The 14,839-nt window shown below is 51.7% G+C and overlaps 1 protein-coding gene across 3 annotated transcripts; it reads left to right on the plus strand.

The window, feature by feature from the left end:
* The first annotated feature begins 729 nt into the window (after nucleotides 1–729).
* TMEM275 (transmembrane protein 275) lies at nucleotides 730–10,522 on the plus strand. 3 transcript variants are annotated; one of them, XM_080602755.1, is made up of 3 exons: nucleotides 730–2,743; nucleotides 5,192–5,631; nucleotides 6,714–10,522. In XM_080602755.1, exon 3 carries the CDS (start codon nucleotides 6,805–6,807, stop codon nucleotides 7,351–7,353), a length of 549 nt encoding a protein of 182 aa, XP_080458881.1. In that variant the 5' UTR covers nucleotides 730–2,743; nucleotides 5,192–5,631; nucleotides 6,714–6,804; the 3' UTR covers nucleotides 7,354–10,522. The 3 variants fall into 3 exon arrangements, with proteins under 3 accessions (XP_080458881.1, XP_080458882.1, XP_080458880.1); XM_080602754.1 differs by having other exon boundaries at nucleotides 800–2,743; nucleotides 5,192–5,573; XM_080602756.1 differs by lacking the exon at nucleotides 5,192–5,631 and having other exon boundaries at nucleotides 731–2,743.
* The last annotated feature ends 4,317 nt before the right edge of the window (nucleotides 10,523–14,839 follow it).

The following is a 14,839-nucleotide window of genomic DNA, read 5'->3' on the forward strand; positions in this document are numbered from 1 at the left end:
CTCTCCTTGTGTGGGCCTGAGTCAGGAAACAGCACTGAAGGCTGCTGCTTTTTGCTTCTGTTGTGCTCAGGAATTGGGCTGTTGGCATGGGGCTGGTCTCATAGGGTCAGATGCTGTCCATGCACTTTCCTTCCACTGTTAGCCCCTGCTAAAATTCCCTATGAAACCACAGATCCCATATCCTTCCCATCTGTTTTCAGTTAGAAGCAGGCAAATTTTGCCTCTCATTTGGACATTTCTGACTTAAGCTAATTTTTGAATTCAGCATCAAATGGGAATGAGCAGCTTCTCCAGAGGAAAGAGCCTACTGTCAGTGGAGGGTTGGGATTTTGCCTCTGAGGATGGCAGAGCTTCCCCCTTTCTCGTAAGTTTGAAGTTAGGAGCTACCAGTCTGGCAAAGCCCTCTTGGCAAATCATGAATGCTCGTGAGCTATCAAATCTCTGCAAGGCAGTGAATCTATTCTGAATTATACCAGTGGGAAATCTAGCCTTTAATTTTAGTTCTTGAATTAGCAGTTGTTTTAATCACATGAATGCAGCCTGCCAGGTTGTCAGGGCCACATATGCGGAATTCAGAACTGTTGTTTCAGTGGAGCCCTAAATATGTAACGTTTCAGCAAAGCCTTTTTATTGGGTTTATAGACCATTAAGTTGAAAGTGTGATGGAGAGTCGTGCGACAGCCAATGGTAAGCTGGAGCGGGAGCAGCCTGCTTCATCACTGCCTTGTGCAGTTGGGGAACAGCTCACAGGTCATTTGGTATTAATTGACCCCATTAGGAGCTTGAGCACTTTATGAATGCTGTTATACAACATGATAGCAGGGGACTCAAATCAATGACCCTGGCGGTCCCTTTCCATCTGACAGCCTCTCTTGAACAGATCTGGCTTATAGGGCCGATCCCGTTGAGCACCGTGGAGCCACACCAGGAGTTCAGCCACTCCAGTTTCTACCCAGCAACAGTCAGCAAACACCAAACGCCAGTTCTGCTGCACGTGGGACTCTCTCTCAGATGTGCTACGTGGAGATTTTCTCCAGAAAGCCCAACCAATGGTGTACTCTTCTACCACTTTTCTGATAGGGATGAATATGCTGAGCCATTTTGAACCTTATGTTACAGGGCCAGAGATTCCTTAGAGGTGACACTGCATCTCTGGAAGGGTCTGAAATGAGATTTGCCTGTTATTTCTTTCCAGAAGCTCAGGCAGTCACGTGTCTGATCAGTGCTGCTTTTCTGATACCCTCCTGCCCTCTTGCCCATGTTCTAGTTTGCTGTAGCTAAGGAGGAAGCTTGGTTTTTGCCTGAATTTTTATGCTGACCTGCGGGGTGAAATGCAATATGTTGCAGTAGAAGATGCTGCCGTATTGAGTGCTTGGGCTGGAGTAGTGCCTGGAGAATAGAGAGGAGAAGTAAGTGTTCATTCCTCTTCAGAGATTTCTCCTTTGACCTTTGTTTTTCTCCATCTCTGTGCTACCTTTTTTCCCTCTCTCTCTAGAGAGCATGAAAGCAATCATTTTAAAAAGGGGCGAATGATTCATGTTCGATCAGCTCCAGCCTGCTCCGTATAGGATTCTTCCGCAGTGAGCCAGAGAAGAGCCTCCGTTGAGTTGTTGCTGGCAACATCCCGGCTAGTCACAGCCGTGTGGCCATGGAGAGCAGATGAGGGCATGCGAGCGTCTGCGCTGCCTAAGCCGAGGAAGGATGACCTATACTCTGTTCGGCACACAGCTCGCAGCTTGCCTCCTTTCCTCCGGGCACCAGCTCTGCCGTCAGACAGCAGCTGGCTGCTCAATGTGGGAGCAAAGATCTCGGCTGTGCTTGCATCAGGGTCTAGCATCAGGGAAAATTTTTAGAGGGATGCCAGCAGCACCTTTGAGCGTACCTGAGATCCGATTGCTGGGGTAGATTTACATCTAAGTTTTTTTTTCTTTTCTTTTTTTTGTTCCTTTTTTTTCTTTTTTTTCTTTTTTTTTCCCTTTTTTTCTTTTTTTTTTTTTTATTTCTGAACTCTCCAGCTCTCACGCCCTGAGCACGTCCACCCCTCGGAGGTCCTGCCTCAGCAGCAGCCCCCCAGCCCGCAGTTACTCCAGCATCCCTCGGGGCGCTGTTTTTTTCATTCCATTTCCAGCTCTCGCCCCCAGCCCCTCACCACCCTGCCAGCAGCGGCCGAGAGCCCCCTGCCCCCGTGCTCTTCACCCTCGGAGGCCAATTCCCAGCCGGGGGTGTCCCCACTTTTTGACACCCCCCCCCCCCCGGTACCGCGGCTTTGTTCTGCGCAGCGGTCGGGGGGGGGGCTCGGGGCTGCCCCTAGCGGAGGCCGCCCGGGGGCTTCTTCTGCCGGGGAAGGGGCTGCTGTGCCTCGGGCACCCCAGGGGGGCGGGAGCTGCAGCCTGGAAGTAGAAAAGGAGGACTAAAAAAGAAGGCGGGGGGAGAGGCTGCGAGCCTGCCGGGCGGCGCTGGCCGCCGCAGGGAGGAAGAGGAGGCAGGGGAGGATGCGATGCTGCGGCTGAGCCCCGCCGGAGGAGGAGGAGGAGGAGGACAGCATCCTCCGAGGGGAAGGAGGGAAGAGGGCAGGAGGAGGCTGAGCTCGCCCGGAGCCTGCTGAGCCCTCCGGGGGGGCTCTGCTGGCACCCGAGGAAAGTTTCCCGAAGAGAGGGCAGGCGGCATGTGAGAGCCTCGGGCACCGCAGAGCCGGCGCTGCAGGGGACACCCGGGGCGCCCGCTCCCTCCGGCTCCAGCCCAGGTAAGCATCCCCGCTCCCAGGCACCCAGGCTCCCTCTGGCCCTGCCGGGGACTTTCCCGGAGCTCTGCCCGGGGAAAAGTCCGACGTTTCTCCCCCAAAAAACTGCCTGCGGCTCTGTATGGGAGCCTGGCTGGGCGCCGGGGTGGTGGGAGCTGCCTGGCTGCAGTTGCTGCCTGCTGCTCGCTGGGTTTTTTTTCCGTGGTGCCATCGCACCCCTGGGAAGGAGGCTTGCTGACGGGCTTCAAATATTTTGGTTGTTCTGCTCTGGTGAAACGATGCGGATGGGTGACAGCTCGATCCCCCCCGCTACAACTATGAGGGAAGCGCAGTTAGCGGTGGGTGATCCTGGTGCTGCTGGCGTGGCTTAAGGGATGCTCCTAAAATGCTGGCTGGGTATGTCAGCACGTCCTCGGAGCTCTAGGAACTCTCAGAGCTAGGAATAAGTCTCTGTTTGGCCCCTGAAAATACAGAGAGGGGTGAATATTCCCCTGGAAGGAATCGCTGTGTCCTCTGGATTGCCATTACTCGGGTTTGGATATACAGCTTTTTTTCTTTTTTCTTTTTTTTTTCCCCTTGACACTAATGCATTTCTAGATGAAACGTTTGGAGAAAAAAAACTAGATTCTAGCTGATAAGAAAAGAACCTGTTTCACACAGCTCAAAGAAAACTTTTCCCTCCCCTAATGAAAAGGAAACTTGTCATTTTGGACAGGATGATTTGGCTGGAAGGAAAGTTGCTCATTTCTGAGCTGGTTAACTTGGTAAAAGTGGAAGCAGGAAGGTAAAAGCTGCCTGGTATCAACAGTGGGAAGAGCCCCCCACTCGTGAATTCCAGTGACTGCATGGGGGATGGAGAGGGACCCCTCTCCCCACAGCATCAGCCCGTGATCTAGGAGATGACAGGCTTCAGGAGAATTACGATGCTTCTGTCGTATGTGGCAATCAGTGTAAGGATGGGCTTTGTGTTCCAGGGTCTTATTGCTTAGAGGACGGTGTGAGGCATCCTGTGAGTTTAGTTGGTTTTTGCTTTACCCTCTACTGCTCTGCTGGCTTTCTCATCCCCGTTTCCTCTGGTTTCCCAGTGTTTTGGAATCCCCTCGGTGTACAAGCCCCAGAACTGCTCGCGCCGTTTAAATGAGATCTTAACCCCTGCCTCTGTTTCTGACCACTCCAACTAGCTCTGTGTGATGGTTCTGGGTACGTCTCCATACAAGTAACACAAACGAGTGGGATTTGGCTCTCTGTGCTTTGCTTTGATGCTATCCCAGTGTGCCTGGTGGCTTGGTCCCCCAGTCACCCCCATGTGCTTTTATTCCTCACCCAAGTGTGCATGGCACAAATGCTTGAATTCACATTTTTACAGCTCCACTCTGGGCTGTGTCATGGCTCTTGTGCTAGACCTGGCCCTTTGAACTTACAGAATCCAGGTTTGACAACCACAGATGCAGCACCAGAAGCCCAGATTATTTTTTTTTTCTTTTTCCTTTTTTCCCACACTGCCTGCTCTGGTCTCTGACCTTTTGTGCAGGCTGCTACTGATGTGTTCCCAGACGCCCATCCCAATGGGCCTCCTAGAGTGATGGCTTCTGGCAAGCTACCCATCACCGCTTCCACTGCAGCGGTCCATCTCCAAACTTCCCGTCTTCCCTCATCCCCTGCCAGCAGGCAGGTATCTGCCAGCGCCTGGCCAGCCCCTCGGCACAGCCCCAGAGCTCTCTGCCTGTCCTAGGCTGACCCGAGGAGGCACCGCTGCCTGCGCCAGCCCAGCTGCAGGGTGAAGGGTTTCCATCCTTCTCCAGCGTGTGCCATGTCCCTATTTCTGTACTGTAGATACGATCCCCTCCCTCCTTCTGGGAAGTGGCTATGAATGCCTGGGAAAAGCTGATGGTAGCAGCACCCACCCAGAACCTGCTGGAGTGAACTGTCCTTGGGACAGGCTGCCCTGATTTGTTATCGGTAATGGTGCCTGAACAAGCCTCCTTGTCTTCCCCTGTTACATCCTGGGGTGATACGGGGAGGATTTTACCCCAGCTTAACCCCCTGCCCTCCTGGTGATAACCAAGAGTGGTGGCAGACAGGGAAAAAGAGCTACCAGGGTCTGCGCTGGCTGTTATCACCGCAGCCTTGAAAGCATCCAGAAACCAGCACGGTCCCCTTGGAGTAATTGCAGGTGACAGATGTGATGGGTGCCGGGTTGAAGCTCCTCCGGAAAATCTCAGTGGGAATGTGCCCTCTGGTCTCTGGCTTGCCTAGGAGCAGAGGCAGCCGGTGTGTTTGTTCATCCCGTTAGGGCTCGGCCCACGATAGCTGCCTGGCTCCCCAGGAGCAGGGATTCTTGCAGGGTGGAAGCTGAGGAGTCAGGAGGGAACAAACCTTACAGAAAAAAATCCGTGATGTGATTTAACGTGTGTGTGCGTTTAACCAGAAGCTGTCTTGCTGCTGTTCCAGGGCTGGTGAAAGAAGCAGAATCAGGGTTCCAGCTCACATCAGCGTGCCAAGGTTCCCAGGCAGAATAAAAGGACACTGCTGGAAAAACATCCGTATTGTTAGCCCGGCTAATGGAGAAAATGCCCTTTCTCTCCTGCACATTGTCTGTTCTGAAAAAATCTTTGCCTGCAGAGAGGCTTCCCTAGGCAGACATCCCCAGATGAGGAAGAATTGAATCCTTCAGTGCACCCGTGCCTGTCAGCTCCAGCTGATGTCTCACTCAACAGAAACTTCACTGGAAGTTCACTGCTGCACTTCATTCAGGTCTGAACAAAAGCCTGAGCAAAGGCAATGAGATGTGACACTGGAGAGAGCAGCAGAGAGAGCTTTGCCTCAGCTGGAGGTATGGGAAAACTTTATACCCTGGGAAGCATGTTGGAAACGGCCGGCTGATCCCACTAGTGTGTTTCAGGGTGATGGGTGAGGGGGTTTTATTTTTATTTTTTTTCTGTTGTTGATGATGATGTTAATTTAGTGGCTGCAGTGTTAATAGCACAACAGTGATTTTTGGCTCTTCCAGTAGAAATCTGCACAGTATCAGTTTTCCCCTTATGAAATATTCCACAACAGAGGCAGGAAGAAGCTAGGGAGCCAGGCAGGGGAGTACGAGAGAGCAGACTGCTGTTGTTTGCAGTCAGGCTGGGGAGAGAATTGCTCTCCTGCCTGTAAAATCAAAGGCATCACCAGCAAACTGCTGGCAATTTGGCTTCTGGCAATTTGGCTTCCGAGCGAAGTTCAGTGAACACAAAGCCAGCTCCGATCACATCCAATAACCTCTGCCATGGACAAGTTGCTCTGGTCGGCCAGGGCTATGTGGCTTAGGACGGGTAGGTCCCCACATGGGACCTCTCCCAGACCTGTCTGCTTGTGCAGGAGCTTTGCACAAGTTTGGTTTTACACCTGCTGAGGCAGACAGGCTTCCTTGCCCCTTCTGTGTGATCTCCTGTGATCACAGCCAGCGTGGTGTGATGCGTGTGATCCATATTGTCTGGGCCATGACTAGCGCTGCGAGACCAGCTGCTGCCCGAATGGACAACAAATACAGCTAAAGAAGCTCTATTTTAAGGGAAGAGTGGGTGGAGCAGAGTCAAGAGAAGTAGGCAGCGGGTCCCAAGCCTGTGTGAACCACGTCTGAGCTGATGATGTGGGTCTGCCTGCTCAGCCACACAGCTGCCGTGCTCTGCTGAGGCTCGGCCTGGAGGCAGAGCCAAGGTCTAGGCCCCAGGGCATTGCGTGCTCGGATTCAGTCGTGCTGCATCCATCTGGATGGCTAAAGGCATTGAATGCACTGACCTCAGTGCTTCAACCTGAGCTGGCTGCGTGTGACCAAGGCCTGGGAGAGCCCAGACTTGAGAACAGGCCTGAATTTTCACTTAGCTTTTGGTATCAGCAGACTTGGAGAAAATGCTGGTCACCTTGGATGGTGGTGGACAGTCGCCTTTGGCATGTTGCTCTAACAGCCGCATGTTCTTCTCTTCTCCAGGGATTTCAAGGTAGCAGGAGACCAGCAGTAGCCTTCTCAGCACAGTGTGTGCCCTGCGAGGACTGAGGTGACCTCTGAGACTCGCCTCAACATGTTCAGCGAAAAGAGCAGCGCCTCTTTGACCCAGAAACCCATCCAGAAGAAGACACGACCTCAGGGCCTCCCCTCCCCTGCTCTCTGCTGCGCCTGTGGACTTTGCATCATGCTGGCAGGGATCAACATCACGTTAGTGGGAGCGTTTGCGTTTGGGACCTTCCTGCCCGTGAACAACCCCCCCATCATCATTGGACCCATCTTGCTGGTGGTGGCCTTCACCTTCTTTGGGGCCTGCTGCATCTGCAGCCGGAGGCCACCAGCTCACGGGGCCAGAAAATCCAAGCCGGGATCCAACATTGGTCTCATCAAACCTGGCAACACGGCCTTTGAAATTGAAACGAGCGAGCACACGGTGCAGGACACCACCGCGGTCCAGCTGAGCCCCACCAACTCCCCCATCTCCTCGAAGAAGTCCACGCCGGTGCACGAGAGCACGAAGACTTGCAAGCTCTTCACCATGGAGGGCAATGGGCCCGTGGCCAAGTACACGACAGGAGGAGAGGCGATACAGCTCAACTTGCCCAGGGACCTGGCCGCATCCTAAACCCGGGCAGAGCTTTTACCAGCAGCCAGCCAGATGCTGCAACGGGTGGGCTGGAGTCTGAGGCTGAGGTGCTTGTGGAAAGCCAGCAGGCAGGCTTCTCTGAATCAATTTAAGGAAGAGGGATGCCCCAGCCAGAAAACACCGGATTTTTGCTGAAAGGAACGTGCCCGTTACTTGGCTTCACAAAGAAAATTGCTAATGATGTTGCTGTGAAAGGATGAACTGAAAAGTTCCTGGGAAAAGACCGGCTTTTTGGGGAGCAGAGTGGAAGAGTTCTCCTCCTGAATTAATTTGTCTAGCAGAAGGTGGAAATGTGGTGGCTGAAGGAGGGGCTACATGGGGTGCTGACAAATGACAGCACATTTTTTTTTTCCAGAAGTGAAGCAAGTCTTGAATGTAATGGAAGCAGGAATGCAGTAAATTATAGCTTGCTGCCACTCAGTCACAAGAAGATTTCAGCATTTTAGAGCCAGGCTTTTTGGCAGTAGGGACAAAATATCTGTGTTTACTGTTTGAAAAAGCAATGTGAAACAATCTCCCCTCCTCTGAAAATCCTTGCCCCATTTCTCCTTCAGTTGGGTGACTTTACCATCTGTGATAAGAGACGATTAATCACAAGGATTGCGATTAGCACTGGCATTTTCCTCTTGTTCTAATCATGCTGGGCTGCAGAAGTGCTGCTGGGAGGTCAGCCAGGCCAAACCCTTGGGGACAAGCTCCTGGGGTAACTGGAGGCTGGGAGAGCCTGCAAATGAAATCTTTGGGCAATGATTGTATACTGAGTGCTGGGGGGAGGCATCTTTCTTTCCATCATTTTATGGAAGGCAAGACTGGGACACATCAGCTTGGGGCAGGGGGCAAATAGTTGTATGGGTTTCAGTATAGCTGTGCTGGAAGGTGCTGACTGTATCTCCTTTCCTGACGTGCCTGCCTGACCCATTGCACAGTGGGCAATCAGTATGGAACTCCTTGCTGCAGGAAACCAGCTGCTAAAGGCGCTCCTGGGATTGCGAAGCAATGGGATGAGTTTGCAGAAGAGAATTCCTAAAGAGCTGTTCAAGACAAAGGCAGCAGGATAAAACACAGGTGTTGCTTGCCCAGAGTGCTCTCCCAGCCTCCAACCAAGGCACTATTGCTTGGGAGTTTCCTGAGCTGGAAGTGGTGCCTGTATTTAGTAGCCCTGAATTGATTTTTTTTTCTTCTTTTACTCCTTGAGTGTTTGTCAGCTTTTATCATTTGTGCTCCTGCAGCATGGAGTTGTACAGCTTAATGAGAGGCCATAAAGGTCCCTGCCCTTGTTTTATTTTCAGCCTGCACCCTACTAATTCTCCTTGATACCCCAAGCTCCCAAATTAGACAGGCCAGCAAACAGCCCATGCCTCCCCACACCACTCAGGTTTTCTGGGGCCTTTGTCACGTTTCTTTCCGTCATCTATTTCCAGTGGTACTTCACATCTCCAGTAGACAGAGGGAGGTAATGCTTCCCAGCTTGGCCAGCACCCCATTCAGCCCAGCATCAGCACCTTGCCAGGCTGAGGACATCTCAGCCCCGAGGCTTTAACCAGCAGATGGGTGTAAGGAGAGGTGGGAGGGATGAAAGGGAGATGGCTGACATGTTGGGTTAAGGGATGGCACCTGGGCACATGGAGGGGCTGGCCAGAAGAGCCATGCTGCTGTACAGACCATGCACGGGGTGTGCTGGTTGTCTGGGGAGCTGCTGGGGAGCTGCTGGCCCTTTCATGATCTCGGGGAGGATGAGGTTGAATTTCATGCCTGATGAGAGGGAAGAAAAACTCTGGCTTGAATGCTGCAACAGTTTGCTGCCTTGAACAACTGCTTCTACACCGGAGAATGACTTGTGACACCAGTGTGATTTTAGCAGGGCTGCTCTGCTGGCTGGAAGGGGCAGGAGCAGGCCCGGGAGAGGGACTTGTCTCTGGAAGATGTGGGTTCAAGTCTATGCTACAGCCTCCAGGTCCTGGGCAAATGGTTTAATCGTACTGCTGCTCAGCTGCCTGCCTGTGCAGGAGGGAAAATAACTGCTCCCAGCTCCACAGAGCCACTTTGAAGATGAACACATTGCCAAGCAGCAGGGCTCGTATCAGCACACCTGAATCTGGAGGCTGCTTGAAGGTGGACGAGTCTGTGTGGTCTGATCTCTGCGTGATCCCCTTTAGAGCTCATTTTCATGGGCAATCTCCGCTTCCAGCACCAGCTCCCCTTTGGCACGTGGGAACTGCTGCACTGAACAAAAGGCTCCTGTGAGTTTTGCCTGCTGGTGATTGCTCTAGCAATTAAACAGAACAGGTTGCTGGTCTGTGTTTGGCTCCCAGCTGCTGGCTCACCAGCCTTTTGGAATAGCTCACAACACCCTGGAAGTCCTTTGGAGGCATTGCCCTTGTGAATACAGGTATTGCTGCAATTTTCTTTGAGTGCTTGGAGGCAAAAAGTAGTAAGATCGAGTGGTAACCATACGAATTAACCCTCTGCTTACCGAAGGCTTGAAAACTAAGTCTGGAGTACGTGTACTAGAATGACTCCTTGTGACAACTGCACCACGAAACGCTACCAGTGATGGGTCATACAGTGACAACAAAACACAAGGCTCCTTTGGCAGGAACGGTGGCAGATGCAGGACACTGAGGGCCACCGAAGACCTCAGAGCGATTCTCCCTTGCACTGTGGCATCAGACAGCCCTGGGACCTGGCACATGCCGTGCTGCACACACAGGCCTCCTTAATTCTGGTGTTGCTCTGGGACCTGACACCCTTGGGACCCAGAAGACAATAAGAGGCAAGGACAGCGCCCGGGCGAGCAGAGGTGTAGGACCAGCGGGACAGCGATGCCCTGGCGTGGTGGGTCTATGCCGAGCTGTGACCCTGACCGGCGCAGGAACATCTGCTGCCTTCCTCCTGAAGCATAACTGCCCTGCTTTTTCCTTTTTCTGTCTTTCGGGATTTCCATGTCTCTCTGTCTGTCTGCCTCTGTGATCGGCCGTGACTGATGTTGTGAATCTCGTGCCTTCTTGTGTCTTGAAACGAGGAGAGTTTCTTGTGCTCCGAGTCAGAGTTTCTGGTGTGAGTCTTTTTTTTTTTTTTTTTTTTAATTAATATTTATATGTGTGCAATGTGGAATTTAGAAAAGACAGACCCATTAAAGGAATTGCACTCAACGAGCATTGGGCCTGCCTGCTCTTTCGATCTACCACTGCATTCTCCCTTTCCACAAGGCCGTGTGTGTATTCCCTACAACTGGCTGTATTCATTTGGCCTCGTGCTCCACACTCACTTGATTTTCTAGCCAGTACAAGTAGCTGCAAGGAAAAAATATCCTTAAAAGTTAATGTTACTTGTTCTGAACTTAGCTTCTCTGGCAGTGGAAGAGTGGGCCAGGTTATTTTAGCTGATCCTCTCCAGTCCTGGGTATGGGTGTTGTTTCGTTTGTGGTGTGGGAAAGGGTAGAAGCTGTATCTGTGCATGTCTGGGTGTAGGACTGGTGCCATCACCTTTCTGGGCTCCTTCTGGGCTTAGCCCAACATGGGCTCTTGGAGATGAGGCAAGGAGAGAGCACAGCAAGAATAAAGAGGATTTGAGAGCCTTGCAAATTCGCCCTGTCAAAGGGCTTCTCTCCAATGTGCAGCCAAGAGATCTGAAACGAGAGGAAATCTCTCCATGCCAGGCAGCCTGGCTGGTTAAAGGCCTGGGAAATGAGCTGGCTAAGACGGCTGCGCTGCCAATGTGTGTCAAATGAGAAGCCGCTCCCTTCAGAAAGGATTTCTTCTGGCCTTTGGAAAGAACTTCCCAGAAGGGCTTTTCTCTTTTAAAAGTGGGAGCAGAGAAAAGCACAGGGGCGTTTGCTGAGCTTCTGCTGCTGCTCTCCTAAACCTGCCCCTGGCCCGTTCCTGCAGCAGCACCTGCCCAGCACCGACCCCGACCATGAGCTTCTCTGCCCACCTAGAAGAATAAAGCAGAAATGTAACATGGAATCTAACTAGCTTTTTCTGGTTCTCAGCCTAAATTTATACAATGATAGAATATCCCAAGTTGGAAGGGACCCACAAGAATCATTGAGTCCAACTCCAATTTATTCATGACTGGTTTATTGCCTGTTATCCTTGTGCCAGTGATGTCTTCACACTGAGATCCCTCCAGGCAACTTCTACCCCCGAAATATTTTATATTTGTTGCAGATTTCCAGGAGCCCACAGCAAACTTACAAACCTGCCAGGTCCCTCTTGGGCAAGAATTAGGATGTTTTTTCCTGGGCAAGTACTGGAAGAGGAAAAAAAATCAATGACAATGCAGAAATATCCATAAAAATATGAAGTCTCCATGTGCAAAGTCCCTCTTAAATATGTAACTGAGCTTTTATGCCGTTAGTCTGCAGTGAGCCCATAGCAAATGTGCTCAACTTAGAGGCTGAAAGGCTGCTTTTCTCCACCTGCCAGATGCTGTCAGCATCTATGGGAGACACCCTCAGACACAGGCAACTGCCCCGCTGCAGCATGCTTTTGCAGAGGCTTTCTAAAACTCCTGACTATCACACTGATGGCCCCAAAAAGCTCCTTGCGTGGCATGGCCTCAGAGAAACAACTGCCCATGTTCCCAGGATGATACAAAGCTACGGTGGGATGCTCATCCTCCTCCTCTGCAGCACCCTCTCCAGAAGGACCGAGGCCACAGAGCGTCTCCCCCGGTGCTGTCCTACACCACCTGCTCCCTCACACCTCCTAGGAAAGCTGTGAGTTTGATGTTTTCCATTTTATTCTTGATTTAAACATCTCAGAGCCTGTTTGTTGTGTAGTGGTAGTGGCTTGTTTGGGGCTTCTGCTGTCCCACTGCCACCCCTGTGGAGCCCCAGTGAGGAAGGGACCAGGGCTCAGGCTGCAGAAGGCAGCTGGGCCATCGGGGTTAGTCAGTGAGGATTGTTCCTTACAGGCTTGTTTCCACGGCTCTGTTCAGTCTAATTTACAACGTCTGTGGAGAGGAGATTTTGCCGTTTCCATCAGCAGATCTCCTGCTACTTGCAATCACAGTCAGCCTCTCGCTGTGGGACCTGCACACGCTGACATGGCTTTGAATTCTCAGAGCACAGAGGGTGCCAGGGCTGGCAGGGCAGATTACATTTTTCAGGGCATCCTTGAATATAAAGAGTCCGCAGGAGTTTTTCCAGGGAGCAAATTTTCATCAGAAAAAAAAAAAATGATTTCTTGAAATTGGCCTGCCCTGAGAAGACACTGGCTTGTGATGCTTTTGCCAGGTAAAAAATAGCCCGGGTTCCAGATGAAATTTCTGATCCAGACACTTGAGAATTTCTCTACTACCCAATCCTCTAGGCAACCCCTAAAATAAGATAGTGCCGGGCTCTGCCTCCACATGAGGACCAAACTTCTAGGGCAGCTTTGGGGCTGTGGTCCCTTCCCAGACCCCCTGCTCCCATCAGGTTCCAAGAGCCAGATCTCTCTCCACCCGTGCTTTTGCTGAGCCGTGCCTCCAGGGACCTGTATACACTTCCAGTGCCATCGCAGGGGGCTTCTCCTGCTGAAATCTTTGCCTGGGTTTCTGGCGTTAACCCGCTGTGCCGGGGAACAGAGCTTTGCACGCAGCTCTCTGGCCTGGTGCCAGAGGCGTATCTGACGAAGTTTGCTATAAAGTCGGGGAAATTATTTCTTTTGCTGGCACACGAGGCAGAAAAGACGCTTCTCTTGGAGACAAATCCTCCTCCGTTGTTATCTCGGTATGAGAAATCTCATGATCTGTGGTTTATCTCCTTATATCCAGCTGAGCCAGGCAAACACGATGCTGGAAGTGGGAGCTGTTCCCCCCTCTCCCTCCACCAGCAGCCGGAGCTTTATCCAGCTGGGGGGGCCACATCCAACCCTCAGTCAAAAGCTGTGGAGTCCCTCGTTCAGGTCAGCAAACCCCGAGATGCTGGGGAAGGGACGCAGGGACAAGCTCTCACTGCAGGAGATGCAGAAACAATCCTGCTCGTTCTGTTTTCCTGGCGTGCTGCATTTCTCCGGCACAACACTGAATTTCCCCAGAGCTCCGAGCCACATATATTTTCATGCGGCCTCATTAAAAACATGACTTTGAGTCTTAAACTCGCATTTGTTCTAAAGCGGAGCTGTCTGCTGGGAGAGTTAATTCCTCTGACTGAAGTCACCTCCCTGGAAGTGCTGCTGTTGTCTTCGATTTCATGGCTGAGATGATTACTCTTTTCCAACACCCAAGAATAACAAGATTAGGGAATTTGTGGCAATGAAGGCAAGGAGGAGGGATTGGCTAAAAAAAGAGAAGATAAATTGAATTTTCCTTTTAAAAGAAAAGGAGATGGCTATTTCGGGGAAAGTTTTGTTTTGGGGAAATAATAGCAGGGAAAGCTATGCCGAAGCCAAGCCAGGTGAAAGCTGTCAGGTGCTTTGTCATGTTCTGTTCATCTACAGTGCTTCATGACTCTTAGGTATGTCGTTTATAGCTAATTTGGGAAATATTAAACCCAGTCCCAAGAACTAGAAAGCAATGAAAAAATGAGTGTAAATTGGCAGAAATTCATGTGAAATGCATCACTGGTGTAATGTTGGTGTGCTGCAGCTGAATGACAGCCAACCTCTGCTCCTCAGGTCCAGGCAGGGCTTTTTTGGGGGAAGAAGATGTGCAGCAGTGTGTGGGGTTTTGGGGTAAAACTATCTGGAAGGTGAGTGCAGCCACTGCGGAAAACCAGTTCAAAGGGTTTGGGCCATGCTTGGACGTGACTGTGCTGGAGACAGCAGCACCCGGAGGTGGCAGTTAGCATCCATCGTCAGCAAGGGGTTTCGCATCCCTCTGGCACTATGCAAGAGCAAAGGAAACCCAGGGAAGTGGGTCAAAAATGAGGCATTTTCTGGATGATCTGGGAAAGCTGGAGGAGGGGGTCAGGAGGAAGACAGCAGCTTGCTGGTGTGGGGCTGCAGGAGGAGGCTGAAGCCGTGGATGCTGAGAGTTTGCAAATCTGGAATGGGGATATTCTGAAGCATTGATTGTTTTGTGATTTGCTGCACAGGTGGCACGTACGTGTGTGTGTGCACATCACACCGGTGCTGTCACATCCCAAAGGAGCCCCAGGCTGCCTTTCCCCTGCGGGGCAGGGCAGGAGATGCCCCCCGGGAGGGACAACCGCCGAAGGGAAAAAAGGCTCCTCTCCCTTGACACCAGCAGCACTTCAGCAGGGCTAACGCTGGCACCATCATTAGGCTTAATGCTTCTGTTATTTGTGCTGTCAATTCTCTTAATGGCGCTGCAGCAGCATGGAGTGGGGTGAGTCACAGCCGTAATTATTAACCAGGCTCTGGCGCTGAGCAGGCAGCCGAGGTGCGACTCCGCAACAGCGCTGGTTGACGCGGATGGAGCACATTTGTTAATGAGCAGGTGCAAAGTGCATTCACCGGGGAGAGAAAGGGAGAAAGACCAGCTGGAGTGAGGTATTTTGCCTCGTTATCCCCCTGAA

This window comes from Anser brachyrhynchus (assembly GCF_964034855.1).
Source record: "Anser brachyrhynchus genome assembly, chromosome: 8".
Lineage (NCBI taxonomy): Eukaryota > Metazoa > Chordata > Aves > Anseriformes > Anatidae > Anser > Anser brachyrhynchus.